Consider the following 23,994-nt stretch of genomic DNA (forward strand, 5'->3'; position numbering starts at 1 on the left):
TTCCTGGCTGGAGATGCGGCTGGAGTCGCACGGGGGAAACAGAAGCGATTCCTGCTGCCATTCAGACCGCTCCTGAGCAGCGCTGCTCTTTCCATGGCACCTTCCCTTGCTGTCTGGGAGCTCTGTGGGGTCTCTTGCAGCCCCCTTTCCTTGTCCCCAGAGCCGTGGGGGGGTGCAGAGGGAAGATGCGGACTGGCAGCTCGGGCTGGCAGCCACGGGGGAATTCCTCGGTGAGGAGAGCCGGGCTGATCCTGATCCCGATCCTGCCGAGCCAGCTCTCCTCCCTCACAGCCCGGCTGGAGCCTTCCCAAGCATCATCAGGCCCTGCAACCTCCCCAGGCTCCCCAGCTCTGTGCATGGGGCACTGCTGGGAGGTTCTTTCCAGGGCTTTTGGATGAGTAAGAGCAGGAGATGAGAACCAGAGGGGAGAAAATACCTCCAGCCCCTCTGACTGCTCGGCAGCACCTCCTCCGTCCTGTGGAGGAGGACGTGGGGCAGTTCCTAGGGCTGAGCAAGAGTACCCTGGTGCCAGCTGGCCAGTCTGCCTTCCTCCTGCAGTGCTCAGAGCCCTGGACCAGGGTATCCTGCACTGCTCAGGGCATCCTTTATGCTCAAAGCCCTGTTGAGGGGATGTTCTGCAATGCTCAGGGAGTGTCCTGAGATGCTCAGAGCCCTTTTTGGGAGGCTGCCCTGCAATATTCAGAGCCCTGGATCAGCCTTGCACTGTTTAGCGCATCCTTAATGCACGGAGCCCTTCTCAGGGGTTCCTGTGGTGCTCAGGGGATGCACAGCCTTGTGCCAGGGTGCCCTGTGCTGCTTGGGGCATCCATTTTGCCCTTTTGGAGCAGAGGTTTTGGGGACCTCTCCTCACTGGGAGCTGTGGGAGCAGGTACCCGGAGCTGTGCCGGCGGCTGGGCTCACGGCACAGCCAGGGCCAGATGTTTCCCAGATGTTACTCACTTCCTGTCTGGCTTCTCCGCATTTAGCTTTTTATGTACTTGTTTGTTTTGGACTACAAACAAAATAAAAAGGGTTTTTATAACCCTGTTCCCATGGGGCTGCAAGTTCAGGATACAATCTGGAGTCTATTCACTATTGTCTCCATCCCCCCTTGCCCTCGGTGCCGTCCCCGAGCATGCACAGACTCACACGGACTCACGCTGCTTTTGTTCAAATCCTGGTTTTCCCACATGACGTCTTCCCTCCACGGGCCATTTTTCCTTATGACCTGTTCCAGCTCCCAGAGGAGCAGCGGGAATATCGCTGGGCCGTTGAGGATGGAGGCTGGAGGGGGAGGCACCACGTTTCTCAGCCCCAGCCTGGCGCTGCAATGTTAGGGGGGCTCTCCAGAGTACCCGAGGGTGGGAATCTCATTGCTCTGGTGACACCCAGCATCCTGCTGGATTGCCTTTGTGAGGAATTGTTCGGAGAGGGAGGGGGGTAGGATGTAGAGAGCGAAACAGACCACCTGAGAAAGAAAAAAGAAAGTGACAACACTTGAAATAAATGTGTTTGTGCTTGAATCAGGTTAAAAAAGGAGCCAGGAACGGTGTTACAAAAGGAAATGCTGTCAGCTTAGGGGTAGGGAGGATGAAAAAAATTATCTGAAAGTATTGTTTTGGCATGCCAGGGAGTTCTGGTAATCACTAAAACCAAGAGCTGTTACAGACAAAGCCATGGAGTTTTTCTCTCTGGAAAAGAAGCGGATCAGAATCTGTCCTGCTCTGTGGGGCTGTTTGGTGGATGCTCCTCTCCCTGTCCCCCTGGATCTGCGGGCATCCACTGTAACACCAGCCTGGCTCAAGCAAAATGAACCTGGCAGCTCTGCTTCAAAATGTGTGTGTTCAGCTCTTTCTGCTCTCCTCACACTTCATTTATATTTTTTTTCTGCTGTTGGGGTTAAGGCCCCTTTTCCTCTTTTCTTTTTCCTTCGCTCTTAATTGCTTGTTAAATAATTTAAATATTTAGGACTAAAGGGTTTCAATTATCCATTAATTTACATTAGTAATTTATATATCAGGCTGAATGGACACACTGTTAGTGTGATGGGTCCCTGTGGACTGGCAGGAAGGAGGCTGCAGTGCATTTTCCTGGAAGCATGGATGTTCTCTCACACCTCCCAGCCTGGATGTCAAGGGTGTGAGAGGGACCCCTGCTGTGGGGTCTGGACTCTCATCTCCTTGGGATGGAGGTGTTTGGGTTTCAAAGGAGCATTTGTGGGGATTTTTCAGTTTTAACCGTGCCTGCAGGGGGTTGGATGTGTTGGGTGTTGGTGGACATCCTGGAAGCATGGAATGTTTGGGTTGGAAGGGACCTTCAAGGGATTTTCCAGTCCCCCTGCCACTGTCCCAGGTAGCTCCAAGCCCTGTCCAGCCTGGCCTGGGACACTGCCAGGGATCCAGGGGCAGCCACAGCTTCTCTGGGCACCCTGTGCCAGGGCCTCTGCACCCTCCCAGGGAGCAATTCCTTCCCAGTATCCCACCCTGCCCTCTGGCAGTGCCCTGGCACTCCATGCCCTTCTCCAAAGTCCCCCTCCAGCCCTCTTGGAGCCCTTTCAGGCCCTGCAAGGGACTCTAAGGTCTCCCTGGAGCCTTTCCTTCTCCAGGCTGAACACCCCAACTCTCCCAGCTTGGTTGAATGCAAGAATCTCCCTGAGCAGGGACAGGGTTCATTTGGGAGGTGCAGCACAAGGCTTCGGGCGCTTCCTGAGGCTAAGCCCCTGGGCAGAGCTCTCCATAGGTGCTTTGGGAATGCCGGGAAGCAGATCCAGGCATGGGGCTTAGCCTTAGAGCCCAGTGTGCCCTGGTCAGTGACGGCTGCCTCTTCCCTCTTGTCCACCTGCCCCAGGACAGGGATGGGGTAACACCTTTTTTTCCTGCATTCAGAAAACATCTGGGGGAGGATTTGGGGGTTTTAAGTGCTTGTACACGTTTGGTTTGAACCCAACCCAATCCCCACCAGCGCTGGGCTGGCTGGCACTCGTGGTGAGGAGTCACGGTGTGTGGCACTGCCAGCAGCCAGTCGAAGCAGGATTCCTCGGGATCCATCCCTGCGGAGGCTCAGGAATCAGGGGCAGCCTCCAGGCTGCAGGGCAGAGAGGCCATTCACGGATCGGGCTCCGGGGACAAGTAAATCGGAAGTGAGCTGAGCTGAGCTCCGTGCCCGTGTCTGGCCGGGGCTGCGGGGAGCAGAGGTCCCAGAGCCCCCGGAGCTCTCCCGGAGCAGAGGTCCCGGAGCTCTCCCGGAGCAGAGGTCCCGGAGCTCTCCCGGAGCTCTCCCGGAGCAGAGCCCCCGGAGCTCTCCCGGAGCTCTCCCGGAGCAGAGCCCCCGGAGCTCTCCCGGAGCAGAGGTCCCGGAGCTCTCCCGGAGCTCTCCCGGAGCAGAGGTCCCGGAGCTCTCCCGGAGCAGGGGTCCCGGAGCTCTCCCGGAGCAGGGGTCCCGGAGCTCTCCCGGAGCTCTCCCGGAGCAGAGGTCCCGGAGCTCTCCCGGAGCAGAGGTCGCTCAATGACTCCGATTACCCGCAGCGCGGCCGTAGTTAAAGCAATTAGTGCGAATCGTATATGGAAGTGCAGCCTCTGCGGGACAGCCGGGGGAAAAGTACAAAAGTACAAGGCTGGTGGGCACCGGGATTTTCCCTGCTTTTTCAATGACATTCATCATGGGCGATGCTTTGCCCTTCTCGCTTGAGAGCTTTGTGGATCACCTGGAAGCCCAGGATGCTGCAGTGGTGTTTAAAATAGGTTAGAAACGACTGTAAAATAGTTGATAGTTGTTAAGCACGTGCTGTTAGTTTGGTTATTATATTGTAACAGGGTTAAAAGGGTAGCTGTAAGAAATACGGTACTCAGCGTACCGTATTGCCCCTAAGTAAAGCGCAGCACCTCCAGCGGGACGAGCCTGGGCAGAGCTGTCATGGGCCAGCCGAGCACCTTAAACCTTCGTGCAAATGGAGATCCAAACAGAAACCAATCCAAAGGGACAAAACACCGGATAAAATGGGGCTTCTGACCCAGTGAAGCCGTGCTGCTCCACTGGGACCATCGGGGCCATCGCTGCTCCGCAGAGCCGGCGCCGCAGCGGGAGCGCTCCTGCTCGGCCCGCGGACCCTTGCTGCAGGCCTTTCTTTTTATTATAAAAATGCTGAAATCTCTTCCAGTACCGCGAGTCTGCTCCCGTTCTTAACAGTGGGATGCCCAGTGTCTGCCCTCAGAGGTGCCTCTGAGCCCTTCAGGAGGGATTCCACTGCTGTGCCTGTGATGTCCTGTAACCACCAGAGAGCCCTGCTTGGTGTGTTTGTCACTGAATTCAGCATGCCAAATTTCATTTTACTTGTCAGCATTGTGTATTTTGAAGGCCAATTTGTATCAATACCTTGGGGTCTTGTAGCACCAGCAGAAGGTGAGGGAGGAAAGTTGGCTTGTTGGTGTGTTTGACACAGGTGGCAGCATCAGCAGGCATGCTTCCAGGTGGAGTCCCACCTACACAGGGTGGCACAGACCCCCAAAACTGGGGCATTTCCAGCCCTCCAGCACCAAGGGGTACCTATGCTGAGACAAAAATGATGCTTGTGGGAGCTTGGGCCACCTAGGAGTTTAGTTTGGTGCTGCACACCAGCAGGAATGTGTGTGCCAGAGGACAAAAGGAGGAAAGAGAAGCTCGGTGGTGTGGGAGCACAGGCTCTGTCCAGAGAAGAAAAGGTGGAAATGCCCAGTGGTGAGAAAGGAAGAAACCTGTGGCGACACAGGGTCCCATGGAATTGAAATGCCAGAGTGGGGAGGAGGGTGCCAAACAACGCTAGGAAGCTCCTGAAGGCTCCCCACCTCCCTGGAAATGGAGCCCGAGGGGAAAAGGCTTTGTTTTTGTGGGGCTTTCCTTCCGTGGGTGTTCCTGCTCCTGCTCTGGATGGCAGCACTGAAAACAGGCACCCCCCAGAAAAAGCCCCCAACTTCATGGCTTTTATCAAATCACGGCTTTTTTCTCTGTGTTAAAGCAGGTGTGAGGTGCTGGGAGCCCAGCGGGCTGAGGGGTTTAGAGGGAAAGGAATAAAACTAATCAAGGTCATTGCTAAAATCCTTTTGCCACTGGCTGGACACCTCTGTCTGTGCCACAGAGGGGCAGGAGGTTCCTGTCCTCCATCCCACCTGCTCCTGGCTTCAGGGATCAAATCTAACACAGAAAAGGGGATGGGGAAGGCTTGTCATCTAAGCTAGTCTCACTGGTGGTTTGGGGGCTTATTCTTTAATAAGGATATTGCTGAAAGGGGGGGGGGGGTGGAGAGAGAAAAATCTTAATATTTGACATTCAGCATCAGGAGGGATTATTTTTTTTTCTTAAATCTTTTTCTATCCCTGTTTCTCCCCCTCCCCCCATTTTTTCCTTCTGTTTGTCCCCGCAGTAAAATGAGAAGGGAAGAAAAGGGCAGAGAAAGGACAATGAAAAGCAAAATATTTCCAGCCTCCATTTGTGGTGGCTATTTTCTTGTTGTCGGGGTTTTTGGGGGTTTTTTTGGGTTTTTTTTTCTTTTTTTTTTTTATCATAGCAACAAATCTGAAAGATTAAGGGCAACTTTAAAGACTGTTTAATAAAGGGACCTTAATCAGCCTCTCCTGTGATGTTCCTCCCCCAGCTGAATTAATGGATATTTCAGGCACGGAGTGGACCTTTTCACTTGGTTGGTTTTTTAGTGATTAAATAATAATAATGCGATGATTAAAATGATTTCGAATCAGGGCAGCGGTGCTGGCAGCGCCTCCCTGGGCTGAGCTGGCCGGGGCTGGGGGCGGGAGGTGATGCTGGGGGTGGCTCCGGTGGCACCGGGAGCCCCGGGAGCTGCGGGCACCGGGGCAGGTGCCGCTGCGAGCCCACGCCTGCCTCCGAGCGAGCTGCGGGCGAGGAGTGGGGAACGCCTCGGGAAAAGTAGAGCAGCAGCTGGAGGCGGCGGGACCGTCCTTCCAGCCGGCTCGGGCTTCCCGGGAGGAGAGAGTGGGTGAGAGAAAGAACAAAAGGATGGATGGGAATAAAACCCCAAAACCAAACACAACCCTTCCCCCCAGCTTTCTGTTCCTTTTGTACTGCTCTTCCATTCTTTGCAGCCAGCTGCCTCAACTTTCTGCTTTACCTTGCTTCGGCTTCCTTGGGGTGGGACACAGCCACCTCCTCAGGATTTTGGATTGAAGTGCCATCACCCAGGACTGCCAGACCTTATGAGCCACTTTTAAAGGGCCTGGCTGGGTTGTCCCCACCTCGGCGGGGTGCTCAGAGGGTGAGAGCTGCTCCCATCCGGGCTGTGGTGCTGCGGGATGTGCGTGCCCAGGGAGGGATGCTCCCAGCGGGGGTGCCCGGTGGGCAGCAGAGCATCCCTCTCTTTCCAAGGAGCCCCGGGAGGTTCACAGCCCTGCTTGCTGCTGCTGCTTTAAAGTCACTTTTCATGCCCAAAGCCATGGCAGTGGCCTCCAGATTTGCACGTTCAGGGGAAAAAGAAAACCCACCCATTGCAAAACAGCTTCCTGACAGTTGCACTCTCAAGGGGAAGGCTGGGGAATTTACAATTTGAAATATCTGTGTCATTTGGGTGAATGGGAAATCACTCTCTGTCTGCAAAACGATCAACTTTCTTTCTCCCAGAGTTAGCATTTTCCAAACTGCACTGCTCAGTTGAACAGGAGACCCTTTTTTTTTTTTTCTTCTCTGTTTTCCAAGGAGAGCTCGCAGCTTTCAGTTGGTTTGCTGCAGTTTGAAGGATAATTAATAATTCTTTGGACTTTCTGGCGTTAACCAGGGCAACAAATCCCTTTTTGTTCCTTGTTTTCTTCTCCCTTCTCTCTTTTCTTGTTGAAATGATTATTCTTTTCACAACAGGAGCCAAGCACACGCCGTACATGTGAATAAACAGCGCGTTGCCGCCTTCTCCGCTGCTGGGGCTTTTCTTTCATGGGCCAAAGCAAATAAATAAAAAGTTCATATAATTATTATATCCATTAAAATAACATCGTAGCTCAGTAAACAGAACAAACTTGACAAGAGGACCGTGACAATGGAATTAAAATAGCACAAAGGGAAGTGTCTGTGCCCATAACAAGAACCAGCACTAGATGAAATTTGGAGATAGTTTTCCAACAAAACTGCTTCCCTGACGGGAATGTATAAAACAGCACAAAAGAAGCCAGCACAATAGAGTGTAACAGGCATTTACTGCGTAATTCCTCCTCCTTTTCTTATTTCTTTCTTTTTTTTTTTTATTTTTGATTTTTATTCACTCTGTTTTCCTTGGGTATTTACGGGGATCTGTGCAGCTCGTGGCTCTGCTAGAACCAGAAATAAGGAACAATTTACTCCAATCTGCCTGTGTCGTGTTGTAAATCCATATAATGAAAAATGAAGAGATTTTTACCATAAGGGATCTCAGCTGTTTACACTTCTCAGGAGGCTTCGCCTTTGATTATCATAATCATAAAGATAAACAAAAGAGTAGTGGCTCCATAAATACTCCAGTGTAATGCATAAGCAACAAGATAAATCTCTCTCTTTCCAGCTCCCAGGATGGGAGGTGCTGCCAGGGCCTGGGTGTTTCTCCCCTGGGGACTGGGGATGGTTGGAATTTGGGTTGGATTCTCTTAGCTGAGGCTGGCAGGGGCACAGGGATGGGATGCCCAGGGATGCTGGGCTGGGATGCACAGGAATTCTCAAGCAGGATGCCCAGGATGCTGTGGTTGGATGCCCTATGCGAGGGCACCCTGTCTTAGTTTACCTCTCAGGCTGCTTTGCAGAAGTCTGACCTAAGGATTTAGCTAAAAAGTAGATTTATTTTTTTATTTATTTATATAACTGAGGTGGGTTTTGATCAGTAAGGCTGTTGCATGCCAAAATATCTGTGGGGCTGCCCAGCTCCTCCTTCCCACCCTTTTCTCAGCACAGACTTTGCTTTCTTTATTCCTTCCCATGTCCCCATCCAGTCCTGGGTTAATAAAGGTATGCAGCGAGCTGCAGGCTCTTCCTTGAGCTGGGAGAGGAGGAATCTGCTGGTTTTTTTTTTCCAAGGGTGTAATTAGGGCTGGATGGGTGCACCCCCTCATTACCCAGGCTGGGGAGGAATGCTCTCTAATTATAAAGGTTGCCTGTCGCCGGGCAGGAGGGACAGGAGGGACTTGCAACCCACTGAGAAATGCCTGTCTGTCCATCCCTCTCGGGCTGGGTGGGCTCTGGGAGGAGCTGGAGGCCCTGGGATGGAGGGATGGGGCTGGATGATGCCAGGTTTGGCAGGAAGGGACTGTGAAGCTGCTGGAAGAGGGCAGCCAGTGGAGGAGAAGGAGCTCATTGTCAGGCAGAGATGCTTGGGGGAAAGGTTAAGTGGTTCTTTGCAGGTTTAGTTATTAATAAGAGTGGTGAGATTGGAGAGGCCAGATGCAGATTTCAGGCCTTCCTGCCTAGTGGAGCAGGAGGGGATGGGCTTCAGTTTTTGGGGGGCCAGGGAAGTAGAACAGCACCTTCTGCACACCCCTGCACACAGCAGTGCTCTGGGTGCTGGGTTCCTGTGGTCCAGCCCCTGCTGAATGACCAAGCTTGGGGGCACCAGGGTGGTCACCCCACGAGCGCGGCATCCCCATGGGGTTTTGAGCTCAAAATTCAACCCTGTTCCAGACTGGAGGTGGGGTACATTCATGGAATGTTTTGGATTGGAAGGGACCGTTTTGAGATTGTGGGCTTCCAACCCCCACCATGGGCAGGGACACCTTCGACCAGACCAGGGGCCTCCAAGCTCCGTCCAGCCTGGCCTGACACTTCCAGGGATGGGGCAGCCAGAGCTTCTCCAGGCAACTATTCCAGGGTGCCACCACCCTCACAAGGAAGAACTTCCAGAAATTTCCCCTTTCACTTTGAACCCAAATGAACCCAGGTGCTGGGTACCACTGGTTGTCCTCGCTGCTGCTGAAGGTTCCACAGTCAGCTTTGTGCTTTGTGGCTTCTGCTGGCAGCTTGGGGCTGCCCCATCCCGGGAGGGAGAGGTTAATGAGCCACTGAATTAATGAGGCCGAGGGTTACATCAGCCAGCTGCAGCCCTGGGGACCTGTGACATTCCCTGCATCTCACACTGTCAGCACTTCCCAGCCTGTGTCTGAGCAACCCCAGGCTTTTGAGGGGTTTGGGGGCTCTGTGTGAGGAGGCAGCAGGGAGAGGGTTGGATGTGAGTGCCTTCAAATGTCCCAAACCTATGCTCAGTTACACCCTGTATCTTGGGCTGTGCTCCTTTCTCCCTGCTGTGTCTCCAACGCGGTGTAACCCCCAAGGAGGGGCTGTGAGCCATGGCTTGCTGTGGCACTGCTCCATGGAGACTTCGAAGGTGCCACCTGCTGTTGTCACCTCTTCGGAGATGGGGCTGCGTGCTGGGGTATGTGGAAGGCTGAACTTGGCGGAGCAAGGCTGGGAAGGGGAAGAGAGGATGATGTTTGGGGGAGGAAGGGCGCTCAGGGTGCTTTTAGGAGGGAAAGTTTGGGTGTGTGTTACCACTGGACACAAAGTTGTCCCAGTGGCAGTCTGTGATGGGCAGCCCATGGGAACAGGACAGGACTGGGCTAGTGATGCCGTGTTCCTCCTGAGCTCAGGGATGGACTGGAATGTGGTGGGATGCTTTGTGTCTCTCCAGGGCTGGCAGCAGGGATGCCCTCAGTCAGGCAGGGATTCTGGAACAGCAGGGAGCCATGCCATGGCTCCAGCATCAAAATTTGCTGGAGTTGGAATGGCAACAGCACTAATCTTTAAATTAGCCTGTTCATATATTCTCCCTGGGGGCAACAGGAGGGGGGATTTGGGGCAGGGGGACAGCCAGCCCCACTCCAGTCTATCAGACGCCTCCTGGAGCCAAGGTGGTGGCTGGAACATCTCCTCCATTTCTGTCTCTGGAGCCAGAGCCATTCCCATCCCTGCTGGGGGATTGGGAAGGGGGACTGGGAAGGCAGATGACTCCTCCTGTGGTGCTGCAGATAAGCTGTCACATATTTTTTCATTTCTCCAGGAGGATTTTAACCCACCTGGCAGGTTTAACTCTTCTCTGCCAGGCCTTCCCAGGAGCCAGTGCTTGCCCTGAGGCAGGCAGGAGCGTGGGGAGGTGGAGGCAGAAGGGGTTAAGTGTCCACAGGCACCGAGATTTAGCTGGAGAAACCCAGGCATCCCAGCCTAATCCCTGCATCCTTATATCGCATCCCTGCCCGCCTGGTACCGCAGGAGGGATGGTGGTGGCGTGGGTGATGGGCAGCCTCTAATGCTCCTGTAATCTTCCAAATATTTGGAGGGATAACAATTGCAGGAGAGAGGATTTTAACGCTTTCCTGGGGAGGTTTGCTTGGCCATTGCTGCATGGGGAGTTGCCTCCTGGGCTCACCGTCCCTGGTGCCACGTGTTTGGGGTGATGGAGGGGGGTTAATGCTGGTGCTGCTCCCTTTGGGGGGCGGGGGGTGAGGTGGGTTTGGGGTCGTGGGTCTTGACAGAGTTGCAAAGGCTGGCAGCAAACATCTGCAAATCACCCCCCAGGGAACAGATGCTGCAGATAATCCAGCTCAGCCCCAGCAGATTAAAATGTGTGATGAGGGATGGGGAGAGGAAAAGAAGTGCCTGTTCCTCTCCTCCCTTTTCCTCTCGTTGCTCCTACTGCACTCATCCCCAAGGCTTCATGATTTGGTCCCGTGGGTTGAGCTGGAGCTGCCCCCTCTCTGTCTCTCCCTCCCCACAAAGAGCTCCAGACACCCCGTAACACCATGCCCCAAGTCGTGTGAGATTGTGGGATGGCGACAGGCTGGGACTTCCAAAAAAAAACCCCAGAAGAGATCTGGAAAGCAGGCACCCACCTCCAGCAGGAAGGAGGGAAGCCGGCAGATGGGAACCCCCTGCAGGTGTCTGCCAGGGAGATGATTACAGGCAGCGGAGCGCGCTCTCAAATATTTATTAGTTTGTCACTGCTGGGAGTTTTATTGCTGGTGTGATTGCAGGACTGGAAATCCCAGCTGGGCAGGGCTCCTTTCCTGCTTTCCCATGCAAAAGCATCTCCCCTGCCTGCTGCTCCTGCGGTCACTGGGCCACCATGTCACCTGGGGTGGCACCAGAGCCTCCGGAGGCGATGGAGCTGCACCACTGGGACAGTGCCTTTTTCTGGGGGGTGTTTTGCAGTTGTTGCTGGGCAGTCATGGCACACAGCAGCAGCAGTTGCTCCTGCACAAGCAGCATGTTCCTCCCCCCAGTGTGGATTTTTTGGGGGCCCCCCGTGAGTGTCGGCAGAGCGAGAGGTTTCCCATGCGGCGGGTGGCCGGGCGTCGGGAGCGGGGATGAAAGGCTGGCTTGATGGCTTATGATGAATGTGCCCAGCATGGTTCTCCTCCCTTTTCTCATCCAAATCCCCCTTCTTCCTATGCCTAAATTCTTCCCCAGTGTGTTTAAATAGCAGCGACCGTTTCATGCTGGAGGAAAACGCCCTGCCCAGCTGCAAATGCTTTTTCCCAGCTAATTTCTGAAAGGAAAAATCACCCTCCCCCTTGATTTGCTCCCATCCGTGAGTCTGAGGAATCTGTGGGGTTGGGGCTCCGTGGCATGGCCCCAGTTGTGAGTCTGCCATGAAGAACCCATCACCCTTTTCCCTGTCTCCTGTTAGAACTGTTTTTTTGGCCCCATAGCTTTCCTGGCCAGAAACAAAAGCTCTCTCAGCTGTCTTGAATTTGCAGGATTTTAACTTTCCCAACATGCTCCTGGCTTAAAAGGTTCAGGTGTTTTAGGTTCAAACCTTAAACCCAGCAGGTCTTTGTAGGCCCAAAAGCAGATGTTGGATCTGGCTGGTGACACCATTCTATTCCCCCACCTTCATCACCAAAATCACTGTGCCCACATGGAGAAGAGCCTTAAAGACTCAGGATTTATTTGGGCAGACCCCCTCTTGGAGCAGGGTCTGTATGGGATTTTTGTTACCACCAGGGGTGTCTCAGCCCCAAACATTGTTCTGGGGGCACAAGTGGCTCTGCTGCAGCCTTCACCCTTCCTGCTGCAGATGATCCCGGTGAGTCACAAATCCAGCATTTTCATCCCCATCCGGCCCTGACTCATCCCCTCCCAGCTCCTCTTGGATGACCTAAAGTCTTGTCACCATCACCAAAGTAGTGATGAGGTGGGAGAAAACACATCCTTGGTGTTGGCTGTTGGAGGAGCTCTCCTCCTGGCCCATGGTTTTGGCTCAGGGCCATGTGCTCTTCGGGGTGTCACCTCTGCAGGGGAAGATCCTTCCAAAAACCATCTCTGGAGGATACCTGTGCCCATTCCCAGCTGCCAGGCTCAGGTCTGACTGTGCCACAGGGATGCAGGGAGCATCACGTCAGGGAGGTTTGCACACAAGCCCGTGAGTGAAGTTTTGTTGGCTGCCTCTGTTGCCAGTTTGATTATCTCCTGCCAGCCCCTTTTGCCAGGGAATTTAGAGCCATGGCATCAAAGCGGTTTTTGAAATTAAGCAAAAAAACAGCACACAACGAACAAAACAACCCAGTGGATGAAAAATTGAGTAGCAAAATAAAAAAGGGTGGGGAAAAAGGGGATGTTTGCTGCTGTGACAGGTGAAAGGCTGCTCAGCGGGAGAGGGGAGCAGTGGCCTGAGGTGGTCACAGGGAGCAGCGTGGGATCGTGCAGGGTGGGGGTCACACGCCTTGGCATTCCCTGTCTCCCTGCCTGCCACGGGCCCGGGAAAGTTACAGGTCTGCAAATGAGATGGGGGAGGAAATAACCAGCAGCAGAGAGGTGGGGAAGAGCCAGCCAGAGAGAGAGAGAGAAATTAGCCCGGAGTTTAATTCATTGTTTCCAAAAGAGCAGTTAATGGATTATGACAAATGTCCTACTGCTCTCCCTTAGTGCTGTGTTAAATGGGAATGGAAAGTCAATTTTCCTAAATGGATTTTAAACGACTGACCTCGTGCTTTTTTTTTTTTCCCTCACTGATTTTTGCTCAGGAGGAAGCCTGGTCATTTTGTTTTCTCGATGCATCTGATTATGTTTTTTTTTTCTCTTCCTCCTCCTCCTCACATCTTGGGATTCTGATTCTCTCCCTGCAGTGCTGCTCCTTGCCAAGGGTGATGAAGGGAGTGGGCTCCTTTCTCTTCCCTGCCAGCTCTGGAGATGTTATCGTGGGGCTGGGGATATTTACTGTTTTCCTGCACGCTGCAGTGCCTGGAGTTGAGAATCACAGCTCTGGCTGGGGGAAGAGAGGAGGAGGAAAAGCTCATAACTCCTTTGAGTGTAAAGAAAAGCCTCGAGATGTGACCTGACTGCTAGTGAGATTCCCAGGAACAACAGGTTAAGCAGCAGCATCCCAGTGCACCTGTGTGGGGGTTTTTATTGCTCCTGTGATATTTGGGGTTGATCTTATTGGGCTGGAAATGGGTCTTCTGCATATGATGCTCACCTTCAGTCAGAGCATCAGAGCTTCAGAGCATCCTCCCAAGCTGCTGCTGGGAATCCCGGGCTCCCACTCCTAAGGGATAATTATGTTCCTGTGTGAGCACTGAGCTGCTCACCCCTTTCCAAGATTTTTCTCGGCCTGGCCTGAGCAGACAAGAACCTCCAGCTGTTTTTGCATTTAGATGGCTTTTGAAAGCAAACTAGCAGGAATGTGGAGCTCCCCAGGGCACAGCCCCCTGGTTTCTGGGATACTGGGAATCCTGGTGGCACCTTTGGGTGATGGTCTCTGGAGCTGGTTGGACTGGAAGCGATCGCTCACCTGTTGGGTGATGCTGAAATCCAGGTGTTGGCAGGGGGTGAGATCCCAAATGCCGCTCTAGTGAAGGTGTGGATGGCTGAGATTTGTCCTGGGGATATGGACAGCATTCCCAAACGCCCTGCCACCATTGTGCTCAGAGCATGCCCATGCATTCCTCAGGGCTGTGAGGAGGAGGCTTGGGGTGGGGGACACCAACCCCTTTGGAGCCTCCCTGTGTCCCCATCGCTATCCACAGGCCTGGGTTTGTTTTGCTTTTCCCCCCGCAGTGTCCTCTAGTGAGGCCACCCAGGCTTTGGGCTCAGGGCATTGATGGGGGCCCAGTGCCCAGGTGAAACAGGATTGTTCCCACAGCTCTGGTTTGCTTTCACAGAATTCACAGAATCACTGGGTTGGAGGAGACCTCCAAGATCATCGAGTCCAGCCCAGCCCCAACACCTCACCTAAACCCTGGCACCCAGTGCCACATCCAGGCTTTTTTTAAACACATCCAGGGATGGTGACTCCACCACCTGCCTGGGAAGGCCATTCCAGTACTTTATCACTCTTTCCTATAAAACTTTTTCCTAATATCCACCCTATATTTCCCTCGGTGCAGCTTGAGACCGTGTCCCGTGGTTCTGTCGGTTGCTGCCTCGCTGGTTTTTCATTTCATGCGCCGGTTTTTGGGCAGCCTCCAGCCTGTTTCTGCTTTCCCGCACATCCTCGGCTGCTGTTGGCACGGGGCGGGGAGGGACAGTGGGGCTGGGGACGCGGGCAGCCGCTGAGCCTCGGTGTGTCCCGCAGGGCTGGAGTACAGCGATGTGCTGCCCGACTCCTTCCCGTCGGCGCCAGCCGAGACGCTGCCACGCTTCCTGCTGGAGCCGCAGGACGCCTACATCGTCAAGAACAAGCCCGTGGAGCTCGTGTGCCGCGCCAACCCCGCCACGCAGATCTACTTCAAGTGCAACGGCGAGTGGGTCAACCAGAACGACCACGTCACCAAGGAGAGCCTGGACGAGGTCACCGGTGAGCAAAGCCACCCTCTGCCTTCCTTCTCTCCAGCCTCTTTTCCCTCTTCCTGCTTTCCAGCCTCTTCTCCCTCTTGCCTCATCCACACTTGTCGCTGTCGAGGCAGGACAGGAATGAAGAGGCTCTGATTCAGAAGGCTGTGAGAGTAAAACTCCGTTTATTCAAAATACACCGCTCTTTTATACAGAGCTTCGTGAGGACCAACTCCATTGGTCCTGAAGTGAAAACAGCCCACAGCATTGGTGCAGAGTGCTTGATGCACAGTGATAGAACGTAACTATAAACAATGTGAAAAACAAGAGAGATAAAGAATTATTTACATTCTTTCCCAGCTCTTTCCCAGGCTTCTGCCTGGCTAGAAATTCTCAGTTTCTTTCTTTGACTGAATCTGAAACCCACACACACTGCTGGTTGTTCTCCTCCAGCCAGACCATTGGTGAAAGTACCACCATGGTGCTGTGGTCACCACACCCCCCAGAAGCTTGGGGAAGTCACCCTGCCTGATTATCTTGCTCTTACTTTGTGCAGGACTTGGGGCTCTTACAAGGGATTTTGAAGGCAGTATGTTTAAATCTGATTAAAAAAAAAAAAAAAAAAAAAAGGGACTACATTTCTACAAAATGCCTAATCAACACATAGGAGTCATTGCCAGGAGGGGTGGCAAAGGCTGGCAGCTTATGCAGGTTCGCAGAGGGATTAAGTGTTTAATGGGTAATGAGAGCAATTGCAGGTAGGATTTGAAATGCCTGTTGATGGCAAATGAGCTCTTTTCTGCCTCAGAGGATAAGTCAGCCTCTGGCTGCCTGGAACAGGGTGAGAAGGTGGCTTAGGCATTTTAGGGGGGGTCTTACTCCATGGGATTGGGCTCTGCAGAGCTGCTCGGTCCATGCCTTGAAACATCCTGGCCTGAGAACAAGGTATGTGGGGTTGGATAAATCACGTAATCAAGTAGATTTGTAAAATTGGGGTGCTTTAGCTCGGCATGCACCTTTTCTGCACCAGTTTAGTGGCTGATCAGGAGTGGAGTGAAACAGTCACATTTCCCCTGTAAGATCTGTCCTCTGCAAATCCCTGCACATGTGGCATCTGGAGGGCTTTAAATTAAGGCAGCCTTTTGAACTGCAGTGGTGTTGCCCTTAGAAGGCAGGCTGGGCTTAGAGGAGAGACTTCACCAGCCTCTGGGAGCCACCAATATTCTAACAGAATCTCCTGTTGTCCCTGCGATTTTTCCCACCCTTGCCCTTCCATGGAGTCTCTTACTCTCCACCCTGTCGTAGCTATGAGCCAGTCTGTGCTCGGGTGCATCCCTGAACCTGCTCTGGAAAGGGAAGATCCTTTCTCTCCTCTGCAGCTTTTTGAGCCTTTCCTCCTAAAGCTGCTTTAGCCATTCATGGGGTGTTTTTCCTCCAGAGAAAGAATAGTCAGAGATACCCAGGCAGGCTATCCCTTTGCTTCTCTGGCTGACAGGAGCAGGTGACACTCTTTTTCTCTCTTTCTGGGTGCATCTCCACCTCCCAGCTCTTGCAGAGGCCAGATTTGAAACCCTCAGCACTGTGAGGCAGAGTCAGTGCTGGTCAGTGACCGAGCAGCCTTTGCCAAGGGGTTTTTAATTTATTTATAACATCTGGCCACACTGGGTTGAGCTGAAGGCCTGTGTGCCCCACACGCAGCAGTGGAGGATGCTTAGGGGAAGATCATGGAACCAGGACAAGGAGGGAGCACTGGAGCTGCCCTGTCAGCCTCCCAGCTTTCCACCATTCGCCACCAGGCACTCACAGCTCTGGTGGCAACGTCTGAGCAGTGTGGTCCAGCCCTGGGTGGAATCCCCCCTTGCTAATTTGTCTAATTGTTGTTAGGACTCATTTCTCTGTGCAGTGTGGAAAGAAACACTCATAGAAAAAGAAACACTTTCATAGAATTGTGGAATGGTTTGGGTTGAAAAGGACCTCAAAGATGATCTAGTCCAACCCCCTGCCATGGGCAAGGACACTCTCCACTAGCCCAGGTCGTTCCAAGCCCTGTCCAGCCTGGCCTGCAACACTCCCAGGGATGGGGCATCCAGCTGGGCACCCTGTTGCTGTAGGAACTCACTGCCTTTGGTCCAGCATCTCCCTCTCAGATTCCAGTCTGCTGTGTGCCAGCAATTTGGGGAGGAAGCAGCACACACCTCCTTCATCCAGGCTTCAAAGATGGCATTGCTGCTTTCAGGGAGTGAAGCGACGGCGCCTGCAGGTGATGTGGTGCATGTTAAAGCTGCTGGTGTGGGCATCTCTGCCTGGCAGCCTCCCTAGGGAAAACGCAGCTGGAACCAAAGTGGTTTAAGGTGGTAAAAGATCTGCATTTGCAGTGCCTGGCATTGTTCAGGAAAGCTGCTGGAAAGGGCACGGGGAGAGCCGGGCACAAAGGCACGGGTTAACACGGTTAGTTTTCAAGTGGCCTTGGTTAAAAGCTTGGAAAAAGGGACCTTTAAGAAGAAGGGGAGAAAAAAAAAGGAACTTTTAAGATGACGTGTCTTGAATGAGCCTGGCTCAGTAATGCTCTGACTGCATCTGATCCAAAACATTTCATGCGGAAGAAAGCAAAAATAGGCCAAGTCAGAGAGGATAATTCAGCTGGGTGAGGAGGGCTGGGCAGGGAGAGCAGCTGTGTTTGGTGCCTGGAAGCCCTCAGGAAGGCACTCCTGTGTGCCATGAGCTTGCTCTTCAGTTTTGGGTGGTCACTGATTGCAGTGGGGACAGAGGTAGGGCATTTGCAGGATTCTTCCCACTTTTCCTGGGTGCTCATCCAGAGCACCCAGATAGACAAGATGGATTGGAGCCATATCTGTATTCTGAGTCTTCTTAAAATCCCAAAAGTGCTTGGCCCAAATACCTTTGCTTTTGGGGTTTTCTTGTTGTGGTTTTTTTTTTTTTTTTTCCTCCTGAATAGTGACAAAATAAATTGTATTTCCTTGTCGGTTCTTCTGCAGGAAGGTGGCAGGGAGACAGTAATTGCTCCTCACGGCATTGGGAGTGAGCTGTAACAAAATTACAGCTGGGGAGCGTGCGGCTCTCGATCACTGTGAAATTGAGGCCTTTTTAAAATAGAAAAAAAAAAAAAAAAAAAACACACAAAAAAAAAACCACCACCAAAACGAGTAGGTATTGCTTAAAATAAGGAAAAGTAAGGCCCAAGTCCCTGCCACCCTTGGTGGTGATCACTGATGCTCCTGCAGTCCAGGGGATCACGTCCTGGTTGTGGTGGTGTCACCTTTGCCATTGCCCCCCTGCCATGGCCAGGCTGTTTTCTTTAACGTTTTATTTGTCTTGTTGTATTTGTATTTGAGTGGCACAGACAGGAGCGGTTTTTCCCCACAACAAAGCCTGGGGGAAGCATCCTTCAAACCCTCGTGGGTGGGAAGGGGTCTGGACATGTTGGTGATGTGGGAGAGAGCTGGTGGAGGAGGGTGATGCCTTGAGAAATGGGGAAGAGATTCTGGTCCTGCTCAGCTGGACTGGGGGGAAAAAGGGACACTTCCACATGATCCACTGCCCTGGCTTCATCCCCAAACCATCCTTCAGAGGGAACAGTCTCCCTGATTTGTGAGGTGCCAACCCCCAGAAGAAAAGCCTCCAAGCCCTCTGTCCTTTGCACACGCGCCCTCTGGGGTGCTGCCTCAGTTTCCCTGCTCCTGGCCGCCCTGCCCATGGGATGGGTGCCTCTGTCCCCTTGCAGGGCTGCTGGTGCGGGAGGTGCAGATCGAGGTGTCGCGGCAGCAGGTGGAGGAGCTGTTTGGCCTGGAGGATTACTGGTGCCAGTGCGTGGCATGGAGCTCGGCGGGCACCACCAAGAGCCGCCGTGCCTACGTCCGCATCGCCTGTAAGTGCTGCTCCTCGTGCCCAGGGCTTGGCTTGTGTGTTTGTCACCTTCTGTGCTGCTTCAGTGGGTGGGTCTGGGCTCCATAGCAGGGGATGGTGGCTCTCTGCACAGAGCAGGGAGACAAAACAATTCCTGCTCCAGCTGGGCACCAAGGACAGATGATCCAAACCTCAGCCCAGGAGCACAAACACCGTGGGCTGGAGAGAGAAAAACAAGCAGGATGGGACTGCCTGGGCTGAAGCTGGACTTGGGCAATGAACTCCAAGGTGCCAATGGAGCAGAACTGATCCCAGGGAGAGACCCCGTGAGCAGGTGTCTATTTTGTGACCATTTTTGGTCCATTTTGGTTCATCTTGGGTGCAGCCCTGGCTGGGTTCTTGTGCTGCCCAAGGTGGGAGATCCTTTTAATAAATCCCTGCTTTATTCTGTGACTCTGTCTGGCTCTGTTCCAGGCCAGCCTTCACAAGGCATCACTCCCATCTCCACTTTCTGATCAGTTTGGGGTGACCCATCCTCACTGGATGACCCTGGTTCTCTCTCTCCACCCTAGCTGTAGCTTTGTTTCTGAGTCTCCACCCCCACCTGCCGGGGCGGTGGCACTACCAGGGTTAGCGCCGCAGTGCCCAGCAGCGTGCTCAGCGCTTCCCAGGGTTTTATTATCCATAATAACCCACGGATGGCACCTTGCACGCTGAGCAGCGCCGCGTCCTGCCAGTCCCCGCTGTCCCACGTCACTGCCCTGAGCTGCTGCTCAGGTGTCAGCCTGATCAAAGGCGAGTTAGTCAGGCTGGGCCCGCCTGAATTTGCTCGATGTGCAAATGAGACGATGGTGGAGCTGCAGGAGGACAGCCAGGCTTCCCCAGTCCCAAATAGAGTTTGGTGTTAGAGGGGTACTAATCCAACATGTTACCCAAAACAGAGTGATTGTTCAGCTACACTGCTGAAGGGTTATGCTGGCAAAACCACAGACTCAGAGAAACATAGAATCACAGAAAGTTTTGGGCTGGAAGGGACCTTAAAACTCACCTCATTCCCAACACCTTGCCATGGGGACTGACACCCTCCTCTAGAGCAGCTCCAAACCCCCTCGAGCCTGGCACTGAACACTTCTGTGGTGGTTTTGTGGTGGTTTTTCGGAGCAGAGAGTTCAGGAGCCACATGGAGAGGTCTGGGAGCTGCAGCAGAGGATTGCAGCACCATCTAGTGATGCTCCTGCTCCTTCCCAGCCTCTGGAGCAGGACACTGCTGTGTCTCCCACATCCCGAGGGCCTCTGCTGGGAGGGATGAAGAAACGGTGGATAAGGTGAGGTTAGCCCCTAAAAGAAAAGACAGGATGGGGTGTAAGCTTGCAAGCACATGAATGAGGAAATGTATAATCCACCATGTGCTGCCCCAGATCAATCCTGGAAAATCATGGTTCTTCAGCTCCTTCCTCCCAGGGCACGTTTTGCCCTGACTCTGTGCCAGAGGGAATTCCTGACTTGAGGGTGCTTGGTGCTGAGGTGCTCACCGAAGCTTTGGAGGCTGCCCTGTCCCTGCTGCAGGCTGATAACCCCTGGCTTCTCCTTCCCCTTCCAGACCTACGGAAGAACTTTGATCAGGAGCCGCTGGGCAAGGAGGTCCCGCTGGAGCAGGAGGTTCTGCTGCAGTGCCGCCCACCCGAGGGGGTCCCACAGGCTGAGGTGAGTGGCTCCTGAAGGAGTGCAGGGTGGGGAACCCCATCCCTTCCAACCCCTCCCAGATGATCTCCTGTCAGCTCTCATTCAGAGCAATCGTTTATTTTGGGCAGCACACTTCTCCCACACTTCCTGAGGTGCCTCAGAGGGAAGATCTGACAAGGAGGCATGCAGGGAGTTGTCTGGATGGGAGCAGTCACCAGTGGGAGCTGAGGGCTGGGAAAATCAGTCTGGATGGGTTTTCCTACCATGGTAGTGGAGCTTTCCTTGCCCACAGCTCTGTCAGCTGCTGGGAGCTGTGTGTTGGAGGGAGCCACAGTGCCTCATCCTCGGCCAAAACACCAGTAATGTGCCCCAGTCAGGCCTGGTTTGGCCCAGTTTTCAGGAGAAATAAAGCCAGTGAGAGGCGAGGTTGTCCAGTCAGTGGTTAAAGTGCTGAGGACATCTTTGGCTTAATCCCCATCCCTTCCTTTCCTGCCAGGTGGAGTGGCTGAGGAACGAGGACGTCATCGATCCCAGCCAGGACACCAACTTCCTGATCACCATTGATCACAACCTCATCATCAAGCAGGCCCGGCTGCTGGACACTGCTAATTACACCTGCATGGCCAAGAACATCGTGGCCAAGCGCCGGAGCACCACGGCCGCTGTCATCGTCTACGGTACCGGCCCTGCTCCGGGAAGGGGACCTTTGCTGGCTGTGTCCCCAAGCCAGGAGGGATTATGGGCACCTCCTGGGAGGGGTAGGAGTGAATTAGGGCATGGTGATAGGTGATAACCAGTATCTGCAGAACAGGAGCCTCTAATGGCTTCCAGAGGCAGTAAAGAGAGGTTTGAGGTGAAGGGGTGGTGGTGTTTCTGAGCATTCTCAGCTGGGTAGGAGGGTGGACGGATCCAGGCGGATTGCTCTGACTCTCAAAGCAGCTGGAAGGCTGTATTTGGTTGAACTTTGCTATGAAATCAAAGATCTCCTCAGGGCCAGACACAAAAATACTTGCCAAGTGGAAAAAGGACCCCAGCAGTCTTGAGCGTCTTGGGCGTGGGGTGGTGGCACAAGAGGAAGTTTCGTGGTTTGCTGTTCATGAGGCTGAGCTGTAACAAGGGGTCACCAAGGTGTAAGAACTCGAGGTTTAGCTGGTGGGTTGGGCTCCAGAGCTGACTCTGCCCATCTCCTCTGCAGTGAATGGTGGCTGGTCCACCTGGTCCGAGTGGTCTCCGTGCAACAACCGCTGTGGCCGGGGCTGGCAGAAGCGCACCCGGACCTGCACCAACCCCGCGCCCCTCAACGGCGGCTCCTTCTGCGACGGGCAGCCCTTCCAGAAAATCACCTGCACCACCCTCTGCCCAGGTAAGGAGGGCTGCACCCCAGGCTGTGGGTGGGATTGTTGGGGTTGTTCAGCCTGGACAAGAGAAGGCTCTGAGGTGACCTAATTGCAGCCCTCCAGTACCTCAAGGGAGCCTACAAGAAACATGGAGAGAGATTGTTTACAGGGGCCTGGAGTGGCAACACAACAGAGAAGGGCTTTTCACACAGACAGAGGGCAGGATTAGACGGGATATTGGCAAGAAATTCTTCCCTGTGAGGGTGAAGACCCTGCCCAGAGCAGCTGTGGCTGCGCCTGGATCCCTGGCAGTGCCCAAGGCCAGGTTGAATGAGGCTTGGAGCAGCCTGGGACAGTGGAAGGTGCCACTGCCCATGGCAGGGGGCTGGGACAGGCTGGTCTTAAGGAGCAGTGGGATAACGCTCCCCGGCGTGGGAAGGTTTACTGACGTGTGTCGGGTGCCGCAGTGGACGGCGCGTGGACGGAGTGGAGCAAGTGGTCAGCGTGCAGCACCGAGTGCACCCACTGGCGCAGCCGCGAGTGCGCAGCCCCCGCGCCCCGCAACGGCGGCAAGGACTGCAGCGGCGTGCTGCTGGACTCCAAAAACTGCACCGACGGCCTCTGCCTGCACAGTGAGTACCCAGGAGGGTGGCCACGGGCGTGGGGAGTGCCACAGGAGGTGCCACTCTGGCCGTGGTGCTCTGGCGTTCAGCCACACTCACTTTGTTGGCTGTGCCGCCAAGCTGGTGGAGCAGCCGCGGCCGCCTGAGTTTTAGGTGGTGTCTTTAAAAAGGTGTTCTCCAGCAGACTCACCCCTTCCAGAGTTATTTCTTACCTGGAGAGAGAGATATTGGGGATTTTGGGGGATCTAAATGTGCCGCTGGCATTGAGGCCCCCGTCCCATCCCGCCCCTGTAGATTTGGGGTCTCTGCTGAAATAAAACTGGTTGTGGGTGGACAGGGCAACAGGAGGGATTTCTCAGCCACACCATAAAAACACCTTCCCTGCATCACTGCTGAGAGTCCTGGAGGTGTGTTTTTGAGGAACTAAATCCATAATGATGGTAATGGTGCTGCTGCCTGTGAGTGGGCGTGCTGAAGGCAGCCAATGCTGCCACCTGCTGCTGTGTGACACCACTTCACTTCCTGGGCATGGGGATGTCCTTGTCACCATGCTCTTACCTGGGTTTTGGAACGCCCCAGGGAATGGTGTTGATTTCCCACACCCCCCACGGGCTGGCTTACACCCACTTTCTGTTTCATCTCATCCCCATCATCACCTTCACCTTTTTCTTTTCTAACTTTGTTTTTCCTAACAGATAAAAGAATTCTAAACGAGCCCAAAAGCCACCGTAAGTGCTCATTTCATGGCCATTTTTTTTTTTTTCGTTTGTTCCTGTGGTTTTGTTCTGTTGAATCCATGGCAGGGATTCCCTGGCAGCTGGCTGAGGAAAGGGTGGGAAGATGGAACAGCTAAAGCCCACTCTAAAAGTCCTGTGGGCTCCTCAGGGTTGTCTCTGTTAGGATCTGAGGGTTGCTCACAGCTTCATGAACCTGAGCTGCACAAACCTAATGTTTCCAGGACTCTTGGTGCTCAGGTGAAGTTTGCACGAGCTGTGGGTAGGTGTCCCAAAGGTCTGAGGTCTTCACCTCCATCTCATTCTCTGGCATTGCTCTTGACTTCCCGCTCTTAGAGAACACTTCCATCCTCTCGCCAGCCTTTCCAGCAGGCCCAGGGCACGTCCTTCCACCCATGCCTGAGTCAGTGGTGGGACTGGGGAGCGATGGTGGGTGTTGATGTGCTTTTCTGCCGCCCCTTTTTTCACCCCAGTGTCTTTAATCCCTCTCAGTGCTGGAGGCCACGGGCGATGTGGCCCTGTATGCTGGGCTGGTGGTGGCCATTTTCGTCTTCATCGTGATCCTCATGGCTGTGGGGGTGGTGGTGTACCGGCGGAGACGCCGGGACTTCGACACGGACATCACGGACTCCTCGGCCGCGCTCACCGGGGGGTTTCACCCTGTCAACTTCAAGACGTCCCGGCATGGTAAGAGCCACAGAGGTTCTCCCCAGCCTTTAGTTCCAGCAAAAAGAGAGCCACAGGAGAGGGTGGATCCTCAGGGAATTACTGATTTTTGGAAGCTGAAAGCTTTGTGGAAGCGGTCAGGTGCTGATGGTGGGAATCAGGGCAGCTCGGTCTGGTGCCCCGTGGCAGGGGTTTGGAATGAGATGGTTTTGAAGGTCCCATCCAACCCAAACCATTCAGGGATGCCTTCCACTCAAGCAGTACTTCTCCATGCCCATGTTTGCACTGCTGTCTTCTGTCGGAATCTGAGGTATTGATGATTCTGAGACTGTAAAAAGTCTCTGTCTTTCTGCCCTGTTGCTAAAGAAG

General features: G+C 53.7%; 1 protein-coding gene across 1 annotated transcript in view; it reads left to right on the plus strand.

Annotated features, from left to right (window-relative positions):
- The window catches only part of UNC5B (unc-5 netrin receptor B), a 51,564-nt gene that overhangs the window by 22,399 nt on the left and 5,171 nt on the right, over positions 1-23,994 (plus strand). The window contains exons 2-8 of the mRNA XM_077784782.1: positions 14,522-14,743; positions 18,461-18,604; positions 20,183-20,286; positions 20,762-20,942; positions 21,461-21,628; positions 22,070-22,234; positions 23,452-23,646. Of these exons, the coding sequence (XP_077640908.1) occupies positions 14,522-14,743; positions 18,461-18,604; positions 20,183-20,286; positions 20,762-20,942; positions 21,461-21,628; positions 22,070-22,234; positions 23,452-23,646 (1,179 nt within the window). The remainder of the gene's footprint in view (positions 1-14,521; positions 14,744-18,460; positions 18,605-20,182; positions 20,287-20,761; positions 20,943-21,460; positions 21,629-22,069; positions 22,235-23,451; positions 23,647-23,994) is intronic.

This window comes from Lonchura striata, chromosome 7 (assembly GCF_046129695.1).
Source record: "Lonchura striata isolate bLonStr1 chromosome 7, bLonStr1.mat, whole genome shotgun sequence".
Taxonomy (NCBI): domain Eukaryota; kingdom Metazoa; phylum Chordata; class Aves; order Passeriformes; family Estrildidae; genus Lonchura; species Lonchura striata.